Source organism: Orcinus orca, chromosome 13 (assembly GCF_937001465.1).
Source record: "Orcinus orca chromosome 13, mOrcOrc1.1, whole genome shotgun sequence".
NCBI lineage: Eukaryota > Metazoa > Chordata > Mammalia > Artiodactyla > Delphinidae > Orcinus > Orcinus orca.
Window position 1 is genome coordinate 10,501,905 of NC_064571.1, and position 27,309 is coordinate 10,529,213.

At 41.9% G+C, this 27,309-nt stretch overlaps 1 protein-coding gene and 1 long non-coding RNA gene across 2 annotated transcripts in view; one reads left to right on the forward strand and one right to left on the reverse strand.

Moving 5' to 3' along the window:
• Positions 1–27,309, forward strand: part of ACOXL (acyl-CoA oxidase like) — a 371,113-nt gene that overhangs the window by 309,525 nt on the left and 34,279 nt on the right. Inside the window, 1 exon segment of the mRNA XM_033401938.2 lies at positions 21,551–21,652. Coding sequence (XP_033257829.1) covers positions 21,551–21,652 — 102 coding nt within the window.
• The window catches only part of LOC125960755 (uncharacterized), a 228,180-nt gene that overhangs the window by 182,574 nt on the left and 18,297 nt on the right, over positions 1–27,309 (reverse strand). The window lies entirely within an intron of this gene.

A 27,309-nucleotide genomic window follows, 5' to 3' on the forward strand; every position in this document is an offset into this window, starting at 1 on the left:
AAACGCAGGCATCTGGTTAGCCTAGTTTTGAGTCAAGGCCAAAATCCCTTCCTCAGTCAAATGGCTCTACCTTGCCTCTCAAACTTTGCTCTCAGTATTCGGTCCGGCTGTTCCCTGCCTGCCTCCCAGGATTGTCTCCTCTTAAAAATTGTGCCCTCTTTTCAGTGATAGAAAGTAGTCATAAGACAGGCCCCTTGGTGCCAATCTGCATTTGGACCATCATTTTCTAAATCAAATAGAAATGATCACAGTTCCTCAGTCTGTTCTCTGGGGAGTTTCTTACACAACTGGCAGCAGTCTTTCCAGTTTGGGTGTGAGACAGCAGCCCAGCAAGGACCCTCACTGGGACAAAAACATCCTGAGGTCGTCACCTGCTGGGTCTCCCTGCCTTCCTTGGAAAAGCAAGTAGGATGTTCTGGGGAAAGTGGCCATTCCTGATCCGTGCTGCTCCCCCCCAGGCCAGGGCAAAGAGCTAGTTGAAGGAGCTTCTGCTGACCTGCTATAACTGGAGGGTTGGCTCAGAGCAAGGCTTTTCCACTCCAGGGATGCCGAGCGAGTGCCTGGAATGTTCCCCACACTGCAGCCCCCAGCGCGGTCCTGGCTTGGCCACTCTGCCCAAGTGCTCTGGCTGGAGGTACCGTGTAAAGTTCAAGGTCGGCTTTTCTGTAGGTGAGATCCCATATCACACCACGTCGGCTATAGAAAATGGTAACAAGAGCCAAGCTGCCTGCTCAAGAACAAATAGAACCACTTGAACCTGTCCTCCCCAGATCGCAGACCTTCGGCAGGGCTGTCACACCAGCAGCAGCAGTGATGGCCATTCTCCATTTGATTGGCAGAAGGGCAGACCGTCTGGGGCGAAGCAGATGATACCTTGGTCTGAGGACACAAGCAGGGCAGTTTGAGTACCTGCTGTCTGTCCAGCTGGCACGCGCAGGGGCCCATCGGAGTGGATGGCACAGTTGCAGGGTGCTGGGGCCCAGATCAAGAAAACCTACAGAGGCGATTCCCCAGGAAGGCTCCACTGACCGGAGGCTGGAGTGCTGCTGGAAGCTTCCTTAGCATTTCTTACCAACCGCCAAGTGTTCACACTGCCCCCAAATGCACAGGGGAAACTGGGCAGATACGGAGGGCAGGACGCCAGGCCTCCCTCCCACACATCCCCTCACCACTGTGGTCTGGCTAGCGGGAGCTTTTTCTCTGTCTAATGATGTTCTAAGAAATCAGACACATGAGTCTTTCCTGAAACTCAAAGTCCCTGAGCGAGGGACATGGCCCAACCCTTCAGTCCCCCAGGTTTACAAAATACAACTTCTTCCCAGAAACGAGCCTTTTCTCCTAGCCTGGTGGAATCCTGGTCTGTTAGGAAGGAGGGTTTTCACAAGAAAATGATGACTTTACCTTAACATGGGACCCCGGCAGAGCCTTGAAGAGAAAGGGGATTTTCCACATGACTGCTGCAGTGATTCACCTCCCCTCGAAGGTTTAGAAACACCCCAGCAAGCTGCTTATCTAGTGTTCCTTAAGTTGTCACTGTCACAAAGGTTCTTTCTGCTTGGCTTCTCCCCCAGTCTGCCTCACCCGCCTCACTCTCTCCGTGTGACTCGGCCCAGGGAGCAGCGTTCCGTCTGGGGAATGGCCCACGCATCCTTGCAGGGCCTTTGTCTGTCTTTGTGCGTTAGAGAAGGCCCCTGCTCCCCCAGCCCCGACGCGGCACTCACCATGGCAACCCCAGCACAGGAGCAGGGCGTCTGCAGGGGACTGTCCCCACCTCGCCAGCGGCTGGCAGAGGCAGTTGGAGCCTGTCAAGTGGGCGAGTTGGGGTTTTTCCCTTTTTCCTGCATTCTAACTGCTCTTTCTTTCTTTTCTCAACATGTGTAGGTAGCAGCTGGTTTAAGCACCAAACCCAGCGGCCAAAAGTTAATTGCAAGCACTTCCCACTGAGCGCAGGGAAAACCGTGATGTCCTCCTTTCTGTCGGCGGCCCTTTTCCTACCCGAGGACGCCATCGTGGCCCCTTGCCTTTGAGAGTGTCCTGGGCCCCAGGGCAGGAAGCAGGAGCAAACATCCTGTGTGTGCACCACGCGTGCCTGCAGCCCCTGCTCAGGCGTCTGCAGCCAGTCATGGGCTCAGGCTTCCCACACAGAAGCAAAGGTTCCTACCTGGGGCCTGAGTGCATTTCCAAACCCAGTCCATCACGAATAGTGTCAGTCCCTGCTCCGACTTCCCGGAGCCCAGATCATTAAGGGTAGCGGGGTCTGTGGTGGTGAAACCCCACCCTTTCCCCCTGTTCTTTTCCCGCTACCTTCTCTGCTCCTTGCGAGCCAGAGCCACACAGAAAGAAGCGAGCATGTGGCTGACAGTGTTCCAAGGCAGCTGTTCTACAATATTCACTGAGGACCCGTTATGGGCCAGGTGATGTTTATCTAGTACCTGGTTCGTTTGAAGACTATATTTCGGGTTTTTTAGAATATATATATTTAATAAGGGAAAAGAGCTACAAGTGACAAAGAAATCAAATTTCAGACGTAGTGTTACAGCCATAAATGGTTTTCCCTCATTCCTGTACCTCTGTGCCATTGAGGCCCTGGAATGCCTGCTTCCCTTCATTCCTGGTTCTCTCTCCACAAGTTCAAGCTCATGCCAAGGCTCTGCAGGGCTCATCTCAAACCACCCCCAACCCAAATCTCAATGACAGTTATCTCTCCTGATGAAACTTTAATTTTGGAAAGGAATCTTTGGTGCATAGGAGTAACTTTTTAACTCAAAGAAGTAAATATCCAATGGTTGGAATTTCAGGCTCCCTGATAGGTCAACAGAAGGGTTATTTTATTGACTGTCTTCACATACCTACCACAACCCCTCTTCAGAAACATCTGTGAGTGGCTATTATGTGCCAGTCACTGGAGGTGCTAATATCAATAAGACCCTCACCCTCAATTCCCTGACTAATAGATGAGACCCCAACAAGCAAGCACGTTGGAGTGGGTTACATGCTGAGACGGAGGAAATTGGGGGAGTTAACAAAGCACTCAGCTGGGGTGCCCAACTCAGCATGGGTTAGAAAAGACTTGCCAGAGGAGCTGGCATTTGTGCTAAGTTTCTGCAGGAAATTAAATTTAACCAACTGCGTGGGTTCCGCCGTGCTTACTGGTGGGTTCCGTGTGAGAAGTTGTGTTCTGAGTTTTCCAATTATAGAGTGTTTCGGGTGCACTGATGCATGTCTTGCGAGCTGGCTGCCACAGTAGGGGACCTAGACAGCTGCCTCTTTAGGGGAGAGGTCTCCAGAAGCTTCCATTCTTGTTGGCCATGCACGTTTCCCCAGTGTGCTATAGCTATCTTGAAATTCCAGCATTGGCTTGGAAGGCTACCCTAACTTCCAGAGATTAATGTCAGTGTCGGGTATCTCTGAGAGGGAATGCAGCAGAAGCCATCATCAGCTAACAGTTGCCCTAGAATTGTTCTGTAAGCACAGTCTCCAGACCAGGGGCCAGAGATAGAGAGTGAGGCAAGGGGTAGGGGATTTAGGAGAAGGGCAGAAGGATTTCCTGTCCTGCAGCAAGAGGGCATGCTTTGCTGTCTGACATTCTGTACTTTGCCCACCTCCTCCACAAAGCTCTCCTCACAGGGGAAATGGACCAATGGCTTTCCAGGCCAAGCGCCATCACGTGCAAACTCTACACGTTCCTGATTACCTAAGAGGAGCATATGACCTCACAGATGAATGGAGCAGTACGTGAAACGTGACACCTGCTCTGTCCTTGACACTTCTTTATCAAGCATCTAAATCGACACCTAAGTGGAGAACCAGCTGGAGAGCAGAAATCCCATGTTCAGCACGGCAGCATGCTTCCCCAAGTGTGGAGATCATCACCCTCTGAGGATTCTTGGTCCTGCAAGCCCGTCCTGGGACATGTGCAAGAGGTTCTTGCCTGAACACTCTCCCCTCCATGTCTTCTGTGCACAGCTCAAGGGGCAGATTTCATTTCAGGCTGTTCTAGAAGACAGGGCCGAAAGTAAGCAAGGAAACCACTGGAGACAAATAAAAAAATGGGAAGAATTTGGTGAAAGCCATCTGTAGGAAAATAAGAGCAAAATTTGACCCTAGGGAACTAGAGTTAGTGGGAGGAGAAAACAGGGCCAGGCCCCAAGCTTGTCGTTTTGCCATTTAAATAAAGAGGTCAAGATGCTGAAGTGCCCAGGAGAATTCTCTTGAGTGACTTACCCAGAATATGGAGAAATTCCATCAGGGCATTTCAGTGCTATGAGTCTGGGCTACTAGACGTGAACAGAATTACCAAGTGGCTTTTCCAGAACACAGTGAAGGGGACATCAGCACTAGAGCTATATGGGGGCTCATGCTGAATGGGGCTGAGAAAGGAGGCAAAGCTCAGCTCTCACACCCAGGCAGCAGCCCCTGACTGCAGCCAAGCACCTCTGTGCCCTGATTGAAAACTGGAAATGTTATGAGACTTGATGATTTCTGCTCCCTGGACCTGCCCAACTCTTCCTCTTGCCCTTACTGAATTTTAGCTGATCTCTTTTGGGTTAATTTTATATTCAAAACTCTACTGAAACACACACACACACACGCACACACACACGCGCACACGCACCATGGTTATCAACTTTGAGAGAGGAAAAAAGAAAAACAATTAGTTAGCTCTACCCCCTTCCTCTCCTAGGACCCAGCAAGATGCCTGGCACACAGTCAGCTCTCAAGAGGTAAGGAGGGGGAGGAGAAAGGGAGGAAGGAGGGAGAAACTTAGTTTTGGAATAAATGTCAGGAAAATGGCCAGCATGAAGGCACCAGTCACTTGACTGCTGCTTCTTCTTGGAGTCTCCTGATGAAATGTTTTTGCCTTCGGGAAAATCTTTCCATCTCTATCTCTTCTAGGACTGTGAAAAGGACAGAATGGGGATGAGATAACTTGATGTGTTCTTGAAACAGACATCATAAAAATGTTTTCATGAGTGACTACAAATGTGCTTGAAACAAAAGAATAGAAAGGCTCATCAAATAAATATTCTCAGCAAAGCAATAGTAAATGCAAGCAACCAGATAGAAATATTAGAACTGAAAAATACGGGCTTCCCTGGTGGCGCAGTGGTTGAGAGTCCGCCTGCCAATGCAGGGGACACGGGTTTGTGCCCTGGTCCAGGAAGATCCCACATGCCGCAGAGCAACTGGGCCTGTGAGCCATGGCCGCTGAGCCTGCACGTCCGGAGCCTGTGCTCCGCAACAGGAGAGCCCACAACAGTGAGAGGCCTGTGTACCGCAAAAAAAAAAAAAAAGAACTGAAAAACACAATAACTGAAATAAAAATCTCAGTAGATGGAGTCAACAGCAGGATTGAACTGGATGAAAATATAATCCAATTTGTGGAACACAGCTAAAACAGTGCTGAGAGGGGAACTTATAGCTTACATGAAATAGAAGAAAAGTCTCAAGTCAATAACCTAAGCTACCACCTCAAGAACCTAAAAAATTGAGAGCAAGATAAACCCAAAGACAGCAGAAGGAAAGAAAGAATAAAGATAAGAGCAAGAATCAATGAAATTGAAAACAGGAAGAAAATAGAGAAAAATAATGAGGCAAAGAGTTGGATCTTTGAAAAAAATCAACAAAGTTGATAACCCTTTAAAAGTCTAACAAAGAAAAGACACAAATCACTAACATCAGGAATTAAATAGATGATATCGGTAAACACCCTGCAGACATCAAAATGATAATAAAGGATTACTAAGAAAATTCTACATACATGAATTGGACAACTTAGATGAAATGGACCAATTCCTCAGAAACACAAATCACCATACTCAGTATGAAATAGACAATTTGAATAGCCATATAACTGTTATGGAAATTGAATTTATATTTAAAATTCTAGAAAAAGAAAACACCAGTCTCCAGAATTCACTGGAGAGTTCTACTAAACGTTTAAATAAGAATTAATGATTCTACAGAATCTCTTCCAGATAATGCAAGAGGAGGAAATACATTCATTTTATGAAGCTAATGTTGACCTAATATCACACCAGACAAAAACAGAACGAAAAAGGAAAAGTATGGACCCATATCCCTTATGAATATAGACACACAAGTTTCTAACAAAATATTAGGAACTAGAATTCAGCAATATATTAAAAAAATTATATACCATGACCAAGTGTGGTTTGCTCCAAGGATGCAAGACTGGTTCAATTTCCTAAAATCATCCAATTTAGTTATCCATATTAATAGACAAAAGACAAAAAAAAATCACATGATCATATCAATTGGTACCAGAAAAAGCATTTGACAAAATGCAACACCCATTTGTGATAACCCTCAGACAAACAGGAAGCGAGTGAAACCTCCTCAACTTGGTAAAGAGCATCTACAAAAATCCTATAGCTCAGTGGTCCCCAAACTTTTTGGCACCAGGGACCAGTTTTGTGGAAGACAGTTTTTCCACAGACGAGGGCCAGTGGGGGGAGGGATGGTTTCAGGATGATTCAAGCACATTACACTTATTGTGCACTTTATTTCTATTATTATTACATTGTAATATGTAATAAAATAATTATACAACTCACCATAATGTAGAATCAGTGGGAGCCCTGAGCTTGTTTTCCTGCAACTAGATGGTCCCATCTGCGGGTGATGGGAGACAGTGACACACAAAGTGTGTTGCTTATGTCCCGTCTACTCTGTAAGATGCAGCTTAATTGTCACTTGCCACTCACTGATAGGGTTTTTTTAAATATAAATTTATTTATTTATTTTATTATTTTAGGCTGCATGGGGTCTTCACTGCTGCGCGTGGGCTTTCTCTAGTTGTGGCGAGTGGGGGCTCCTCTTCATGGCAGTGCATGGGCTTCTCATTGCGGTGGCTTCTTTTGTTGTGGAGCATGGGCTTTAGGCGAGCGGGGCTTCAGTAGCTGCAGCATGTGGACTCCAGAGCGCAGGCTCAGTAGTTGTGGTGCATGGGCTTAGTTGCTCCACGGCTTGTAGGATCTTCCTGGACCAGGGCTTGAACCCGTGTCCCCTGCATTGGCAGGCGGATTCTTAACCACTGCACCACCAGGGAAGCCCCACTGATAGGGTTTTGATGTGAGTCTGCAAGCAATTGATTTATTATGATCTCTGTGCAGTCAAACCTCTCTGCTAATGATAACCTGTATCTGCAGCCACTCCCCAGCGCTAGCATCACCACCTCAGCTCCACCTCAGATCACCAGGCATTAGATTCTCATGAGGTGCACACAACCTAGATCCCTCGCATGCACAGTTCACAGTAGGGTTCATGCTCCTGTGAGAATCTAAAACCGTAACTGATCTGACAGGAGGCGGAGCTCAGGCAGTAATGCACGTGATGGGGAGCCTCTGAAAATACAGATGAAGCTTCAGTTGATCGCCCACCACTCACTTCCTGCTGCGCAGCCTGGTTCCTAACAGGCCATGGCCCAGTACAAGGGGTTGGGGACCCCTGCTATAGCTAACAACATACATATCGGTGAAACAAGGAATGCTTTCCCCCTAACATCAGGAATAAAGCAATAATGTTTGGTCTCACCATTCTTATTCAATATAATACTAAAAGTTCTAACTAGTGAAATAAGGCAAGAAATGGAAACAAAAAGCATATTCTTTCATATCAGGAAGGAAGAAATAAAACAGTTCCTATTTATATATGACATCATTGTCTATTTAGAAAATCCCAAAGAATCTACAAAACAAACAAACATCCTAGAACAAAGAAATGAGTTTAGCAAGATCACAGGATATAAGATCAACATGCAAAAATTCATTGAATTTCTATATATTAGCAATGAACACTTGGAGAGGAAAAATTTTTTAAACTCAATATCATGTACAATTTCTCAAAAGAGTAAGTACTTGGGTATACATCTAACAATAGATAGGATTTGTATGCTTAAAACTACAAAATGCTGATCCTCAACAGAATACCAGAGGCTGAGTTGAGCAGCATATTAAAAGGATTATACACTATGGCCAAGTGGGATTTATTCCTGGAATACAAGGATGGTTCAACAAACAAAAAAATTATCTATGTAATATATCACATTAACAGAATGAAGAAAAAAAAACATGATCGTCTCAATCGATGCAGTAGAAGCATTTGACAAAATTCAGCATCCTTTCATGATAAAAACACTCAGGAAACTATGTCAATATTATAAAGCCGTATATGAAAAAACTCACAGCATTATACTCAATGGTGAAAAACTGAAAGCTTTTCCTTTGTCAGGAACAAGACAAAGATGTCTGCTTTCACCACTTCTATTCAACACAGTACTGGAAGTCCTAGCCAGAGTAATTCGGCAAGAAAAAGAAATAAAAGGCATCCAAATTGGAAAGGAAGAAGTAAAACTATCTCTTCTATTCACAGATGATATGATCTTATATGTAGAAAACCCTAACGATTACACAAACATCACACATACACACACTGTTAGAAAGAATAATTCGGCAAAGTTGCAGGATACAAAAATCAACATGCAGATATCAGTTGCATTTCTGTACATCAACAGTAAACAATCCAAAAAGGAAATGAAGGAAGCAATTCAATTTATAATAGCCTCAAAAAGAATTAAGTACTTAGGAATTAACAAAGGAGGTGAAAAACTTTCAGCAAAAATATTGCTAAAAGAAATTAAGGAAGATATAAATGGAAAGAAATTCTGTGTTCATGGATTGAAAGACTTAATATTTTTAAGATGTCAGTATTACCTAAAGCTATCTACAGATTCAGTGCAATCTGTCAAAATTGCATGACTTGTTTTGCAGGAATAGAAAAACTCATTGTAAAATTCGTATGGCATCACAAGGGACCCTGAAGAGCCAAAACAATTTTGAAAAAGAAGAAAAAAGTCAGAGGTCTCACACTTCCTGGTTTGAAAATTTACAAGTCTACAGCAATCAAAATAGGGTGGTACTGGCATAAAGACAGACATATAGACCAATGTAGAAATAAACCCTTGCATATTTGGTCAAATGATTTTTGACGAGAGTACCAAGATCATTCAATGGGGAAACGATAGTCTTTTCAACAAATGGTACAGGGGAAACTAGATATCCACATGCAAAAGAATGAAATTGGACCGTTATCTAACATGATATAGAGAAATTAACTCAAAATAGACCAAAGACTTAAATGTCAGAGCTAAAACTATAAAACTCTCAGAAGAAAACGAGAAAAGCCTCATCACATTGGCTTTGCAATATTTCTTGGATATGACATCAAAGGCATAAACAACAAAAAAAAACTATACGTGTTGAAATTCATTAAAGTTTAAAACTTTTGTGCATCAAATGACACTATCAACACAGTAAAAAAGCAACAAAGTATTTACAAATCACATACAGATAAAAGACTAATATCCGGAATCTCTATATAAAGAACTCAAAATTTAACAAGAAAAATCCAAACAACCAGGTTAAAAATGGGCAAAGTGCTCGAATAAACATTTCTCCAAAGATCTACAGATGGGCAATAAGCATATGAAAAGATGCTCAACATCACTAATCATTAGGGAAACACAAATCAATACCACAATGAGGTAGTACTTCACACCCATTAGGATAGCTGCTATCAAAACAACAACGACAAAAACCAAAATAACAGGTGTTGGCAAGGATGTGGGGAAATTGGAACCCTTGTGCACTGTTGGTGAGAAAGCAAAATGGAGCAGCCGCTATGGTAAATAGTATGACGATGCCTCAAAATATTAACCATAGAATTACCATATGGTCCAGCAACTTCACTTCTGAGCATATATCCAAAGAATTGAAAACAGTGGCTTGAATGGGTAATAGTACACCCATGTTCACAGCAGCACTAATCACAACGGCCAAAATGTGGAAGCAACCCAAGTGTCCATTGATGGGTGAATGAATAAACAAAAAATATGGTATATACATGCAATAGAATATTATTCAGCCTTAAAAAGGGAAGGAAATTCTGACCCAGGCTACTACATGGAGGAACCTTGAATACATCATGCTAAGTAAAATAAACTAGTCACAAAAGAACATATACTGTATGGATCCATTTATATGAGATGCCTAGAGTAGTCCTATTCAGAGAGACAAGTAGAATGGTCCCTTTCCAGGGACCAAGGAAAAGGGAGAATGAGAAGTTATTATTTAATGGATTCAGAATTTCAGTTTTGCAAGATGAAAAAAGTTCTGGATGTGAATGGTGGTGATGGTTGCACAGCCAATGACAGACGAGGAACTGGGAGTGGGAAGAAGTGGGATCAATTCTGGGTTAAAACAAATCAGAAGAACCTGGCTGAATGCTTTTCCACAAGTTGCCCAAACTGTCTGCATAAAGTACAGTTGGCCCTCCATACAGATTCCACATCCACAGATTCAATCAATCACTGATCAAAAATATTCAGAAGGAAAATCCAGAAAGTTGCAAAAAGCAAAACTTGAATTTGCTGCACACTGGCAATGATTTACATAGCATTTACCTTATATTTACAACTATTTATTGCCACATAGCATTTACATTATATTAGGTATTATAAGTAATCTAGACATGATTTAAAGTATATGGGAGGATGTGCATAGGTTTTATGCAAGTACTACTCAATTTTATATAAGAGACTTGAGCATCTGTGGATTTGGGTATCCTCTGGGGGTCCTGGAACCAACCCCCCTACAGATACCAAGGGAGGGCTGTAGGACTATGGTTCTGAGCCAGTCTATGTAGTGGATTGTGTAAGAAGTCTCGGAGGGAATAGCTTCCTCTCTGCCTGCAAAGCTGTACTTCCTGAATTTTCCCATTCCCACTGGCCATGTAATGGACAGTGCACTGCAACACTGCAAAGTAGTAGAGAGTTGGTTTGCCTGAGTGTGGCAATCACAGGAAAGCTTGGATTCTGCAGCCAGCTGTGTGACCCCCAAATATCCGTCTACCCTTAGGGTTGAGAAGCAGCAGAGCTCCAGCCTCCCCTCTGCCCAAGCACACGCAGCATGCTGGCAAAATGATATCTCAGGGTTACCTTCTCTAGAGATTTCCCTTCTGGCATCTGCAAAGGCAAAGATAGAGGTATGGCTAGGCTTCTCCAACGAGGCATAAAATAGAATGTGCTTTGGGTCTGGCTGGCTCTCTCACCCCTAACCCTAGCAGATGCTCTGCCTTTGATCCACTGTGATACCAGCACATGGCCCACCATCACTTTACTAAAGTGGTTCCTCTGCTGAAAGTGGTGATGGACAGAGAGCCATCCCAGGCTCTTCAGCGTCCAGAGACTCCGAAAGAAAAGATCACCTTTATCCTTAACCGTCCTCTGCTAGAGCCCTCTGGACTCTACCAGAATCCAGCTGCCACTGCTTGTCACCTTTCTCAAGAAGAGAGGCTTTTAAGACACAAGAAATATCGAGCAGGTTGGATTTTAAAAAAATTAACATCTTCAGTCAGTTTAGAAGAAAAAGAGACTTTGATCTGAACAGCTTCCTTGGGTGATCAAAGCTGTACTTTCTGAACTGATTACCCCCTCCTCAACCTTTTTCCAGTGTAATATAAATAAGGCTTCCTCACCTGTGGAAGCTGATGAGCCCACACCTGGAGCTGATGGCATGGAGGAGACTCGGCAGGTGAACTATACGGATTCAAGATGGGCATTGTTCCAGTCTGGTCCAATTTCTAATCACTTTTCTATTGCAAGGAATGCCCTTAGAAATTGCAAAACTAATATTTTTTGCTAAGGCTGGCAGAAATTCCTTAACTAAGAGACAGTACCACTGCCCATCAATTTTACAAGGCAGTAATGCAGATCCCAAGTGGCTGAAGTCTGAGGCAGAAGGCAGAGCACTTCATCACAGTGAGAGAACTAGGTTGTTGCTGGGGGAAACTGTTCTGAAATCACGCTGGTATTACCATGAACTAATAAGCTTTTTCATCTTCTCTGACACTAGAGGTCCAACTCAGTCCTTTTGCTGCATCTCCTTGCTTATTATGCGGTTCAGGCCATGGATACAGGCTGCCTACTTGGCATAAATTGCAGGCAACCTCCCTTCTTTCTGTTGTTGGTCCCAGTGAGCTTATGCTCCTGAGGGAACCAAGGGTCTCAGTTCTACAAATGCACACACCAAGCCCTGATACTGGGCTAGGCGCTGCAGAAATTCCAAGATGCGTGAGCCACAGTTCCTGCCTTCCTGATCACATTGTGGTCAGGGAGAAAGTCACATGGGCAAATAATTACACCAACAGGCAGAATGTGTAATAAGGAAAAACACACTGCTGTGAGAACCCAGGAAGGGAAGGGGTGACTTTCAAAGGGAAGAGATCAGGCAGGGGTCCTTGGACAAAATTTCAGTACAGGGAACCATTAGAGAATATAGCCATTTCAGCTTGGAGTTTGCCATAACAAAGAGAAAGAGATCTGGACATAAAAGATGATATATTTAAATTATTAAACAGCAAAATGACCTTGTTTAGGGCTGTGTAGTTCTATGAATTTCAACACGTGTAGAATTGTGTAAGTACCACCACAGACTGGATACAGAACAGTTTAACCATCGTTAAATAATCCTTTATGGTATGGCTTTATAATTATTCTTTATGGTATGGCTTTATAATTATCCTCTTCCCCTTCTGATAAACCCTGGCAACCAATGATGTGTTGTCTATCACTGTAGTTGTGTCATTTTGAGGATATAACGTCATTGGAATCATACAATACGTAACCTTTTGATATTGACTTCCTTCACTCAGTATTTGAGGTTCAGCGGAGTCATTGCATGCACCCACAGTTACACATTTTCACTGCTGAGTAGTATTCCATTGTATGGATGTACCCCAATTTAATCACTCACCCAGTGAAAGGCATTTGAGTTGTTCTCAGTTTTTGAAGATTATGAGTAGAGATGCTATATATATACATATACAAGTTATTATGTAAACAATTTTTCTTACTCTAGAGCGAATTTCTCAATCTTGACAATATTGACATTTTGGGTCAGTACTTCTTTGTTGTGGGAGTGCTGTCCTGTACTTCGTAGGGTGTTTAGCGATATCCCCGGCCTCTAGTTACTAGATGTCAGTAGAACTTCTCCAGTTATGACACCAAAAAGTCTTCAGTAATTGCCAAATGTCTCTTGGGGGACAAAGGTCATCCTTAGCTGAGAGCCACTGCTCTAGGGTAAATGCTTAGGAGTGGATTTACTGGGTCATATAGTAAACGTACATTTAGCTTTGCAAAGCTACTACATTCCCAATGTATGAGAGATCCAGTTGCTCAGCATCCTCAGCAACACTTGGTATTGTCTGTATTTTTTTTTTTGGCCATTCCAATAGGGATATAGGAATATGACATCTGGTTTTAATTTGCGTTTCCTAATGATGTTGAAATCCTTTGATGTGCCTTTTTGCCATCTGTATGTACTCTTGAGTGAAGTCTGTTCAAATCTTTTGCCCATTTTAAAATCAGATAATTTTTCCTACTGTTGAGTTTTGAGAGTTCTTTATAAATTCTGGGTACAAGTTCTTTGTTGGATGTGTGATTTGCAAATGTTTTTCCCAGTTTGTGGCATGTCTTTTCATTCTCTTAAAGTCCTTTGCAAAGCAAAAATTTTAAAATTTTGATGAAGTCCAATTTATCAACTTTCCTATATTATAGATTGTGCTTTTGGTGTCATATCTAATAATATATGCTTAACCCCAGGCCATGAAGATTTTCTCCCATATCTTTTTCCAGAAGTTTTAGAGTTCTGTGTTTTACATTTCAATGTTATTTATCTTTTGACTGTTGCTATCCAATTGTTTCTGCATCATTTGTTGAAAAGACTGTCCTTCTTCCATCGAATTCCTTCTGCACCTTTATCAAACTCATTCACGCATATTTGCATGGGTCTGTTTCTGGGTTCTCTATTTTGTTCCATTGATCTATGTGTCTGTCCCTTGACAAAACCATGCTATCTTGAACACTGTAACTTTATAGCAAGTCTTAAAAGCAAATAGAGTAATTCCTCCAGCTTTTTTCTTCTTTTGCAAGTTGTTTTAGCCATTCTAGTTTCTTTGATTTTTCATATAAATTTTAGAATTAGCTTGTCTCTATCAGCAGCAGAAAATCCGCTGAGATATTTATTGGAATTATGTAAAATCTATGGATCACTTCGGGGAGAATTGACAAATGTACTGTGTTGACCTTGCCAATCCACTTTATTAGTTCTTCCTTGATTTCTTTCATCAGCATTTTCAGTTTTTAGCATAAAGATAATATACATGTTTTTGTAAACGTATACCTAAATATTTCATTTGGGGGGAGCTACTGTAAAGGGTAGATTGTTTTAAATATTGGTTTCTAATGGTACATTGTTAATATCTAGAAATACAATTGACATGTTGTATGTCGACCTTGTATCCTATGATTTTGCTAAGCTCACTATTAACTCTAGAGGTTTTGAGTTTTTTGGCAGATTTCTTGTGGGGTTTTTTTTTTTATGTAAACAATCATATTGTCTGTGAATAAGGACAGTCTTATTTTTTACTTTCTCTTATATGTTGAATTAGTTTCCTACGGCTGCTATAACAAATTACAACAAACTTGGTGGATTGTAACAACAGAAGTTTATTCTCTCATAGTTCTGGAGGCTGGAAGTCTGAAATCGTATCACTGGGCCAAAATCAAGCTGTCAGCAGGATTGCACTGTCCTTAGAGGCTGTAGAGGAGAATTCATTCCTTGCTTCTTCCAGCCTCTGGTGGCTGCTGGCATTCCTTGACCTGTGGCCACCTCACTCTAATATCTGTCTCTGTGGTCACATTGCTTCCTTCTCTTCTGTCTATGGACCCTCTCTCTGTCTGCCTTTTATAAAGATACATGTGATTGTATTTAGGGCCCACCCAGTTAATCCAGAATTGTCTCTTCATTTTGTGAATCTTAACTTGATCACACACACACAGATTCTTTTTCCTTAGGATGTTTGCAGATTCCAGGAATTAGGACCTGATGTCATTTGGTGGCCATCATTCATTCTATAGCACATACGTTCTTTGGGGTTGTTTGAGCATTTTCCAGGATTTCATTTTGAATTATCGATATTTCTTTGTATCGTTTTTTTCTTTTTTGTTGATGCTTTAGGGATTACAATATATGATTGCACTTTTACAGTCTGCTTAAAATAAATATTTTACCTCTTCAAGTGGAAAGAAGAAACCTTACCATCATAGAGTTCCTTTTGCCCTCTCTCCTCTGTATATCATAGGCATTTTATAAGTAATCTCTGTACATAGGAAACCACATCAGACAATATTATGTTTTGTTTTCAGTCATTACACACATTTTAAAAGAATTCAAGAGAAGACAAGTCTATCATATTTACCCAGATAGTTACCATTTCTGTTGCTCTTCCTCCATTCCTGATGTTCTAAGTTTCCTTTTAGTATAATTTTTCTTCTGACTGAAACACTCTTAACAATTCTTTTAGAGCAGTCTGCTGGTAACAATTCCTCCCAATTTTTCTTCATCTTTACAATATCTTTATTTCATCTTCACTCCTGAAGGATATTTTTACTCAATGTAGAATCCTGGGTTGATACTTTTTAAGTGCTTAAAAAATGTTATTCCACTTATTTCTAGCCTCCATGGTTTCTGATAAGAAATTCAGTCATTCACATCATTGTTCTCCTAGAGGTAATGCACCATTTTTTCTGTGGCTGCTTTCAAGGTTTTTTCTTTGTTTTAGTTTCAAGGTGTTTGATTATGATGTGCCTGGGCATGGATTTCTTGGTGTTTATTGTGTTTGGGGTTCACCAAGCTTCTGAAACCTGCATATTTCTGGGGGTTTTCCCCAAATTTGAGGACTTGTTCAGCCATTAAGTTGTCAAGTACTTTTTCAGCCCTGCATTCTTCCTTTTCTCCTTCCGGGACTCTAGTGACAAGAGGTTAGTTCTTTTGTCATAGTCCCACAGGCCCCTGAGGCTCTGTTCTTTGTTTCGGTCTATCTTCTCTCTATTGTTCAAATAATTTGTTATTCTATCTTCCAGCTCACTGACTCTCCTCTGTTTCCCCTATTCTGATGTTAAGCCCATTTTTATTTTGATCATTGTAATTTTTACTTCTAAAATTTCCATTTGATTCTCCTTTATATCTTCTATTTCTGTGCTGAAACATTACTTTACCATTTGTTTCAAGAGGGTTTGTGATCACTTGTTGAAAAATTTTTATAATAGCTGTTTTAAGGCTTTTGCTAGATAATTCCAACATCTGTGTCATTTTTCTGTTGGTGTCTGTTGATTATCTTTTCCTAGGCAAGTTACATTTCTCTTGTCCTTCACATGCTGAACTTTAAAAAAATATTTCCTGGACATTTTGGTATTTGCACCTCACAGCTTGCAGAATCTTAGTTCCCCAACCAGGGATGGAACCTGGACCCTTGGCAGTGAAAGCGCCGAGTCCTAACCCCTGGACCACCAGGGACTTCCCCATTTCCTAGACATTTTGAATATTATGTTATGAGATCCTGGGTCTTGTTTAAATCCCATCGAGAACGTTAATATTTTTGTTTTAGCAATGAATGTATCTGGTTGTTTGGGCTGCAAGTTGCAACTCACCTTCTGTTCACTGTGGTTTCAATGTCAGTTTAGTCTTCAAAGGCTTTGCTGTACTATTCTGTTCTGTCCCACGTATGCACCACACAGTGGCCAGTCTGGCACCTGCATTTTCATCTGTTTGCTAGTTCAGTTCTCAAAGTGTTTTCTGTACTGATGTGTGTTAGATCCGTGTATGTACACCTGGGGTTGAGCCCAGAAGTTCATAAACAACTTTATGGGCTTACTTTCCCAAGCCCCCCGACTCCATAACCTCCTCGGTACTCTCTGGTTCCCCAGGGCTCCCTTTTCTATCCTCCTTCCAGAATCTGGGGTTTATTTATCTTGGTCTGATGCACGCCCGTCTCCAGGGACAAGCAGCTTGAAGACTAGGAAAAAAAACTAAACTCATCACCTGTTTGGTGGTACTTTGAATTTTAGTCTTCTTCCCAAATCTGCCTACTATCAATATTTATTTTTCAGTTCCTCAAATAGCTTCTCCATTTACTCTGTCCAGGAGTTATGGCTACATTCAGGATTATTGTGAAGACTAAACGAGGTGAATGTAAAATACCTTGCAGTGCCTGGCACATAGTAGGTGATTAAAAAAGATTGGTTATTATGATTCTATGGGCAGAGATTTCATAGGGGCGCATGGGCTTGAGAGTAAGAAAAACAGTAAAATATTACTCTGACAATACAATAGATACCAAAAAAAGGTGTAATTTGGGACACATTTAAAGAAACCAAGATAAGTGTAGAGAGGACTCTCTGATGGCCATAAGTCTAAGGAAGCTATATAAATGAGAAGCATGGTGATGGGGGGAGACGCTTGTCCAGGGATAAATACAAAAGGGTAGCATTTAGTAAATGTCAGGATGGTCAAATCCCACCATAATGTGAGGCTTGACAAATAATCTGATGAAGATTTAAAAGGCTATTTTTAACTACGCTCGGAGTTTGAAGAGACAGACACCTGGTCTGGGGAAGAAAGCTTTGATGTTAATAAATGCAAACAGAAAGCAGACATACTTGTCTCCTAGAATGTCCCCATCTTCTCTCTGAATTGGGAAGGACACAGTTGTGAGACATTTGAAACCAAGGAGGACAAAAGAGATGTCAGGAAACTGTAAATGAGCAAATGTCCACGTTAAAAAAAACAAAGAAAGAAAAATAGATTGGGGAAACTATAGAATTTATAAATCCAAGTTAAAATGCTAGAAAAGGCTATTCAAGATAGTGTATGAGTGTTTAGAAAAAGATGGTCACTAGGAGCGTGGTCTGTGCTCCCTGTGGCTAAGCCTTGCTAAACTAATCTTATTTCCTGTCTTAATCAGGTTGCTAGAAGACAAAATCTGGGGAAGTTGAGGTATCTTGATTTATTTATTTATTTATTTATTTTTTTTTGCGGTACGCAGTCCTTTCCCTGCTGTGGCCTCTCCCATTGCAGAGCACAGGCTCTGGACGCGCAGGCTCAGCGGCCATGGCTCACGGGTCCAGCCGCTCTGCGGCATGTGGGATCCTCCCGGACTGGGGCACGAAGCCACGTCCCCTGCATCGGCAGGCGGACCCTCAACCACTGCGCTACCAGGGAAGCCCGATGTATCTTGATTTTGCACAGCACTTTCCAGACTCTTAGGCTATCCTTATGTACAAGCTAGAGAAATATGAGTTAGATGAGAGTCTGTTAAATAGATTCTCAAATACTTGATTGAAAAGATATAGACCTATCAGTTGAGTTCCATGATATAAAGACAAAGGTGGGACTGACACATCTGTAAATGACATAAACACATGAGGTGATTGAATTAATATTCATAGAGATTTGGGGGACTTGAGGATTGAATTAATATTCATAGAGATTTGGGGGACTTGAGGTAAGTCATATCAACAAGATGATACTTTAAGAGAATAAATTTAAAGTCATCCCTTTAGGGATGTGTATGTGTATGTATGGGTTGGTTGAAAACGGTTCATAGGAGAAAAGGCATAGTAGGAGTGTTAACTGAGCAAACATTTGATGTAAACCAAATTGCATGGTATTCTTTCACTCATTTCTTCAAAAAACATGTGACTATCATAAAAGCAAATTCCATCTTCCTTTGCTTGTAAAAGTATAGAGTCCCAAACCAGGACAGCGATGGTGCTACTGACACTACAGCGATGAGAAAACATCTGGACACTGTGTTCAGTCCCGTGAGACACCTTGAAGGAGAGAATTAAGCATTTAGAAGAGGCCACCAGGTCCAAAGTGGCACAAGAGCTGGAAGCTGCATTGTGAGAAAATGGCAGTCTGTGAAGGCTGATCCTCTGAAGAAAGAACGCCTAAGCAGAGATGTGAAACTTATCTTTAAATTGTTAAGGGTTGTTATCTGGATACTTTCATATACTCCTGCTTTGCTCCTTAGGCAGCAAAAGTTACAGGATTAATAGCTATGAGGTATACAGGAAATTGGATGTCAGCCAGTCTCTTACAGTGTATCAGCTTTCTTCCCAGACCCTAGGCATACAGAGACGAGCAGGACAAGGTCCCTTTCCGGCAGAGTTAACAATCAATCCATAAATTCATGTTCCACGTAGGCAAGTGGTTCAGTATGCAATGGTTCTTCAAACAGTGGGTTGGAGAACTGGATGCCTCTTGATGCACTGAGCTCCCATCTCTGAAACGTAAAAGGAAACACATTCAGGTTCCATTTGAGGACCTGAGGCTGGGCTGATGGTATCTGGACCTCCAGGTGGTGTCCTGGTCACCACCAAGAGCCTGGACGCCTGTTTCCCAGGACAAGAAAAGAGGGTAGTCAAAGCAGAGTCCGAACTGTGTTCAAGGAGAAAAGAAAAAGTTCAAAGGCAGAAAAGTGGCCCTGAGCATCAGATACACAAGAGCCACAGACTGTCAACAGGAGGACAAGTCAGGAGTCGACAGAAGGGCAGAGCAGACATAGGCAGCACAGTGTGACACTGGCCCTCTGGGATGAAACGTGGGAATGGTGTCAGCAGTCGGGGCTGTGTGGGACCAGGTGAACTTGAACTTGAGATAGGACTGGACTAAGGCTGGATGACCACCTGTTGGGGGTGTTAGAGATGGGATTTTTCCAGACATCCTCCCTTTGCTTTTCCAGCTCTACTCTCCACCCTTCTCCACCCTGCTCTGGGCCCAGGAAATTGATCTATGTAACTTGCATCAGAGGAATCCTTGCCCTCTGGATCCAGTTAGGTTCTGAGAACAGGAAGCCCCAGCTAGAGACTGGAGATGGGGAGGAGAATGAGGTTGGGATATCCCTGCCCCCTGCCTGCCTTCTTGTGGGATCACCTTGGGGTTTCTGTGTTCCTTGGCTGAAGGTCACAGCTCCTCTAAGGGGACCCTGTCAACATAGCTTTCTCTTCCAGGATCGACATAGCTCTCTTCCCTCCAAACCTAGAGATGATCACAGTTGAACTTTGCCTCACAATAATATGGAAAGGGGGGAACAGGTGGGAGTAGAGATAAAACAAGATTGGCTATGAGTTGACAGCTATTAAAGCTGGATGATATAGACTTGGAGGTACCTTATACTATTATCTCTATGTTTGTATAATTTTGGAATTATTAAATATGAAATACTAAAGAATAGTTAACTTAAAAGTTACTTGTTCATTGTAAAGACTTCTGAAATTCTCATTTAACAATTCTACATTTACCTCATTTTTATTTAAGTCCTTCATAGAAATATGACACTTTTACTAATATTTTGAAATGCTCAAATAAAAAGCACTACTAAACAGTAATTAAATGCATTGCATCATTACCTTTTATAGTTGCTATAGGCAATTTGAGTGTATTTTTTTTTTTTGCATTATACAAAAAAAAAGTTACTTGTTAATACAGGAAAACTCATCTATTATTGCTGGATGCCACTGATGTCATGACGGAGGTCTGCGTGTCGGTTTCAGAAACGTGATAGGAAAAACGTATTGAAACAAAATGCAAATGAGGAATGCTATTTTTATGAAAGTCTAATCAAACCATGCTCAATGGAAAATATCAAGATGATATTATTCAGAATGGGCATTTAGAATATTCTTTCATGGGCTTCCCTGGTGGCGCAGTGGTTGGGAGTCCGCCTGCCGATGCGGGGGACGCGGGTTCGTGCCCCAGTCCGGGAAGATCCCACATGCCGCGGAGCGGCTGGGCCCGTGAGCCATGGCCACTGAGCCTGCGCGTCCGGAGCCTGTGCTCCGCAATGGGAGAGGCCACAACAGTGAGAGGCCCGCGTACCGCCAAAAAAAAAAAAAAAAAAAAAAAGAATATTCTTTCATGAATCAAGAAAGAAAGCAAACAGAAATATTACATTTATTTTTTTAAATATATTATGAGTGGACTTTGATTCTAAGTAACCTGGGGATGGGGAAGAATTAGATGAGATTGTAGATGAAGCAAGACTGGCTGTGAGTTAATATTTGTTGAACTGGGGGGATGGAGACATGGAAGTTGGTTATACTGTTTTTTCTAATTTTATATATGCTTTAAATTTCTCCATAGAGTGGTTTCAAAATATAAAACATATACTGCATGTCCAAAATGTGACCATTTTCAGACTTAGAGAACAAACTTACGGTTACCAGGGGGAAAGCAGGGGGAGGGATAGATTGGGAGTTTGAGATTGACATGTACACCCTACTATATTTAAAATAGATAACCAACAAAGACCTACTGTATAGCACAGAAATCTTGGCTCAATATTTTGTAATAACCTAAATGGGAAAAGAATTTGAAAAAGAACAGAAACTTGTATGGGTATAACTGAATCACTGCTGTACACCTGTAACTAACACATCATTGTTAATCAACTATACTCCAATATAAAATAAAAATTAAAAAAAACAAAATATGACCATTTACAGTAAGTATGTATTAACTTTTATGATCTTATGAAATGTAATATTATGCTATTTCTCATTCACCTCCTTAGATTCTGTGTTTTCTAACATATTTTTCCATTTCTCTCCTCTTCCCCCACCCCTTAGTTTTGTCTGCTATATGGAACCAAACTGATGTTCCAGGAGCAAGCCTGGTATCTAGAACATAAATATTTGACTCCCCTGGCCAGCATGAAGATTAGGCGTCAGGTAAGAATCCCTGGGGTGCAGAAGAAACCCTTCGTGCCTCAGCTGTCGGCTCTTTGCTTTCTTAGAAAACAGTCCTGCCGATCTTTTATCGGTTTCCACTCACAAATTTTTGCGCCTCTGAGACTTCACATACATGGTTTCATTGCCTACTGTGATCATATTACACTTCAGAGTTTAAGTGACAGGGAGGTGATTCACCGTGTATGAACTTCTCACATGTAAAGGAGAGGAAGAAATCAAAAGTGCTGGCAAAAAAAAAAAAAAAGAGGTATGAAGTGATTTTCATTTTCTTACTTCTTACGAAAGCCTATTAACTCATTCTTTATATTTAGAAAAAAGGCCTGGTGGTACTTTTGTCAGTGGTTGCAATGGGAATTCAGTGTGACAGCCACAGAGCACCTGAAAATGAAGATAGAGCCAGTGAATCATCACCATAATGCTGCTTTAGAAGAAGACTGTTAAACAGCATAATCATCTATACAACACATTTTCTGGGTTCCCTCCCTCTTCCAGGCCCGCTGTTAGATGCTGAAACACAGACAGGTATATCCTCAGTCTCTGCATTCAAGGGAGCTCATTATAGCTGGGGACACGAAACTGCCTTCAAATAACACAACAACACGAGGGAGTGGACCTTTCCAATGAACTTGGCCACAAGCATAAGTGCAGAGGACAGAGGTCACTTTGGAATTAATGGCGTTCTTTGCTAGACCTGGAAGAGGGGAAGATTCCAAGTGGAGGCGGTGGTTCAGCTGAGGAGGGGGAAATGCAGGTGAGCCTTCAGATGGGGTTGGTGAAGTGAGCAAAATCATAGAAATGGGAGTACTTGGGACAGACATGTTAAGAAACAGTGAAAAGACCAGTTTGGTTGAAGTCTTAACTGATAGGCAAACCTGGAGAAGCCTGCCGGAGCAAAACTATAATGGGCTCGGAAGAACCTTGAAGAATCTTTTTCCTTCTTAGGAGGCAGCAATTATGACAAAAAGCATGTATAAAAATACTTCAGTTATCTATTGCTATGTAACAAAAAACCCCAAAACTTAGTGGCTTCAAACAACAACCATTTCTCGTTTCTCATGACTCTGCAGTCTGGACAGGGCTCCACTAGATGGTTCTTCTGCCCCACATGGCGTCCGCTGGGGCTGAGTGCTCAAGATGTCCTAGATGTGTCCTAGTCACTGTCCTTGGAAAATGATTTGTAAGATTAATGTGAAGGGCAAATTGAAGGTATCTTCTTCCCCTTGCAAGGCGTCTGAAGGGACTCTTAGCTTGAGACCCACCCTAAACCAAATTGAGGTTTTCTGGAAGACTCAGAGGGTTCAGATAAGGGCAGCAATTTCTTTACCCTCCCCCGGGGTTATAGCTCTTTGGCATCCAGCTTACTGTCTATTAAATTTCTTGCTTAGTGCTGGGCCTGGTTTTCACTGTCATCACTCCCTGCTCCACCGCAATCACCATGAGGCTGTCAAAGTGAAAATTCAGATTTGCTGGAAACGGCAAATGCCTTCATGGCAAATGAAATTTTCTTACTTGTTTATTTCTCTTGGTTCCCATTTTCCCTTAATTTGCATTACTGTATTGTCAGATCATTGATGCTTTAAAGGTGTAGAAAAAGAAAACCTAGCTCTCTAATATCAGAAATAGAAAGTTCCTTCAATATTATCTCCCTTGACCTCACAACAACCCTTTGAGTGATGTTCATTATTCTTACACGTGGATGAGGAAACAGATCCAATGTGATATAGTAACTTGCCCAAAGTAATACGGGTAGCAAAAACCCATATCTCTCTGGCTCTAAATATTTTCAATTATTTGGTTAGAAATCTGCATCAACCAGTAACAAAAAGCACACTCAGTGCCCAGTTGTTGGTTTCTAATATCATTTTCCAAAATAGCAACCAGGGTCCTTGGAGAAATGGCTGATTCTGGCTGGGGCAATGAATATATAAGATGAACCTGGAACGTCTTCTAGAGCCAGAAAGTCAGAAAGTGCTCAAAACAGAAATAAAGATAGAAAGACCCACAGTTATGGGGGTATGTCCAAGGGATGTGGGAAGGAGCTAACTGGAAGAGCTCCCAGGGGCCAAAGCTGGAACACTTAGAGCAACAAAATGGATAACATCATATTGGACTTTAACCCAAAGTATAAAATAAACACATGGGAATACCCGGGTGGTCCAGTGGTTAGGACTCCACGCTTCCACTGCGGGCGGGGGTGGGGTGGGGGCGCAGGTTTGATCCCTGGTTGGGGAAATAAGATCCCACATGCGGGGTGGCCAAAAAATAAATAAATAAATAAAATTGAACACAAACAAAGAGACAAGTGTTCCTTAAAGAAGAATTCCAGGGCTTCCCTGGTGGTGCAGTGGTTGAGAGTCCGCCTGCCGTTGCAGGGGACACGGGTTCGTGCCCCGGTCTGGGAGGATCCCACATGCCGCGGAGCGGCTGGGCCCATGAGCCATGGCCGCTGGGCCTGCGTGTCCGGAGCCTGTGCTCCGCAACGGGAGAGGCCACAACAGAGAGAAGCCCGCGTACCGCAAAAAAAAAAAAAAAAAAAAAAAAGAAGAATTCCAAATGATACATGTAGATACTCCCCCCTTCAGGAAGTGAAACGATTTTCCTTCCCTTGAATGTGAGTTGGACTTAGTGACTTCCTTCTATTTTTAAGAATAGAGTATGGGAAGGGAAAAGAGTTACTTTACAGTGGAGAAATCTGGTAGATCCCATCTTAACCACGTGATTAAGGTTAATATCCCCAGTAATAAGTCATGTTGATGACGTGGACCTCTGATATGATGTGATGAGAAGAGTACTTCACTCTTCCCCAAAACCCATAGTCCAATCATGAAAAAAACATGGCAGACAAAACCAAATTGAAGGGTGGTCCGTACAGTACCTGATTGGTACTCCTCAAACTGTCAATCAATGAAAGACAAGGAAGGACAGAGAAACCATCATCAACCAGAGGCAATCAGGGAGACATGAGGACTGAATGCAGTGTGGTACCTGGATGGAGTCCTGGAACAGAAAAAGGACATTGGTAGAAAAACTGGTGATACCTGAATAAAGTCTATATTTGTTAACATTAATGTACTAATATTTTTTAAATCTTAGTGTATTTTATTGTTTTTATCTTCTTTATTTTTTTTATTGGGGTATAGTTGCTTTACAATATTGTGTTAGTTTCTGAAAGTCAATCAACTATATGTATACATACATCCCCTCTGTTTTGGATTTCCTTCCCATTTAGGTCCCCACAGAGCATTAAGTAGAGTTCCCTATGCTATATAGCAGGTTCTCATTAGTTATCTATTTTATACATATTAGTGTATATATGTCAATCCCAATCTCCCAATTCATCCCTCCCCTGCTTTCCCCCCTTGGTGTACATACGTTTGTGCTCTATATCTGTGTCTCTATTTCTGCCTCACAAGCAGGTTCATCTGTACCATTTTTCTAGATTCCACATATATGCGTTAATATATGATATTTGTTTTTCTCTTTCTGACTTACTTCACTCTGTATGACAGTCTCTGGGTCCATCCGCATCTCTCCAAATGACCCAATTCCATTCCTTTTTATGGCAGAGTAATATTCCATTGTATATATGTGCCACATCTTTTTTATCCATTCATCTGTCGATGGACGTTTAGGTTGCTTCCATGACCTGGCTATTGTAAATAGTGCTGCAAATGACCCACCTCCTAGAGCAATGAAAATAAAAATAAACAAATGGGACCTAATGAAACTTAAAAGCTTTTGCACAGCAAAGGAAACCATAAACAAGACCAAAAGACAACCCTCAGAATGGGAGAAAATATTTGCAAATGAAGAAACAGACAGTGGATTAACCTCCAAAATATACAAACAGCTCATGCAACTCAATATCAGAAAAACAAGCAACCCAATCAAAAAATGGATGGAAGACCTAAATAGACATTTCTCCAAAGAAGACATACAGATGGCCAAGAGGCACATGAAAAGATGCTCAACATCACTAATTATTAGAGAAATGCAAAACTACCATAAGGTATCACCTCACACTGGTCAGAATGGCCATCATCAACAAATCTACAAACAATAAATGCTGGAGAGAATGTGGAGAAAAGGGAATCCTCCTGCACTGTTGGTGGGAATGTAAATTGATACAGCCACTATGGAGAACAGTATGGAGGTCCCTTAAAAAACTAAAAATAGAGCTACCATATGACCCAGCAATCCCACTCCTGGGCATATACCCTGAGAAAACCATAATTCAAAAAGATACATGCACCTTAATGTACTAATATTGGCTTCTTAGTTCTGACAATGGGCCATAGTTATGTAAGATGTCAACATTAGGGGAAACTGGGTGAAGGGCATATGGGAACTCTCTGTTGGAACTTTTCTGTAAATCTAAATATATTCTAAGGGAATTCCCTGGCGGTCCAGCAGTTTGGACTTGATGCTTTCACTGCCATGGGCTGAGGTTCGACCCCTGGTTGGGGAACTAAGATCCTGCAAGCCACGTGGGGCTTGGCCAAAAAATATATATACATGTATGTGTGTGTGTGTGTGTGTGTATATATATATATATATATATATATATATATATATATATATATATTTATATTCTAAAATAAAAAGTTTATTTTAAAAAGAAGTCAGCATCAGGGAATAGCAATCAGCCTGGGCTGATTCTAAATAATAAAACTTTTCAGAGTACCCAGGAGTTATGCTGAAGCTCCAGTCTAATGATAATTAATAATGCATATCTATATATTCTTTAAAAAAAATCTCATTGCATTCTCATAAAGATCTTCAAGGTAAGTAAGGCTGATATAATCCCCATGCAGTAAATGAATAAAACTAAGAAACAGAGACGTTAAACAGCTGCCCAAGATTTCATCTGATCGTAGAATCCAGAACTTCTGACCCTAAACGGAGGTGGACTAACATGCAGCATCACCTGTTTGTAGCCCTACTTGTCCACATGGGCACCACAGAGCACTTAAAAGACCTGAGTTCAGAAGCTTCAGAAAGGCCTGCCTGATGTCCCGCAGTGGGTAAGATCCATCCACATACTCCAAAAGTACCCACTGGTCCGACTGATGCTCATGAGAGATGGGGGTTTGGACTGGGTTTTGTTTTCTTTTAAAATGCAAGCCCTTCCTGGCTGTGATAACTAAGTGCTCTCTTTTGTCTGGAGCTTCAGTATCGACAGAGCTGGTCCACATCCATGATCCTGTGTAATCCCCGCAAGCACCCTTTAGTGTGAATAGCTGCTAATCTACTTTAGGGACGGGGAATCTGAGGCTGACTTGCAGCTGATGTAGTGAGAGGGAAAGGTACTTCTGGACTCAGGTTCCCTGCTGTTCTAGTGATCCCAGACCTGAACTGTAGGATGGGGTAGCTCCTTTGTGCCCTCATTGTGAGACCTGGGCTCAAAGGCAGTCTCGTGGTGGTGCCTCTGGGGCTCCATCATAACAAGGCCCCCAAGTAAAAGGTCTCTGTGCCCTTTCCATTAAGAACTGTTGCAGGGGTGTGTATAGAACAATTGTGTGCTTTGTTCTTGGAAAATTTAGTGTCCAGGAATTGTCCTGTTTCAGTCTTCATTGACCTAGACATTTGTTTTGCTTTAGATGATTATCAGCATTAAGGAGGAACTATCAGCTGAG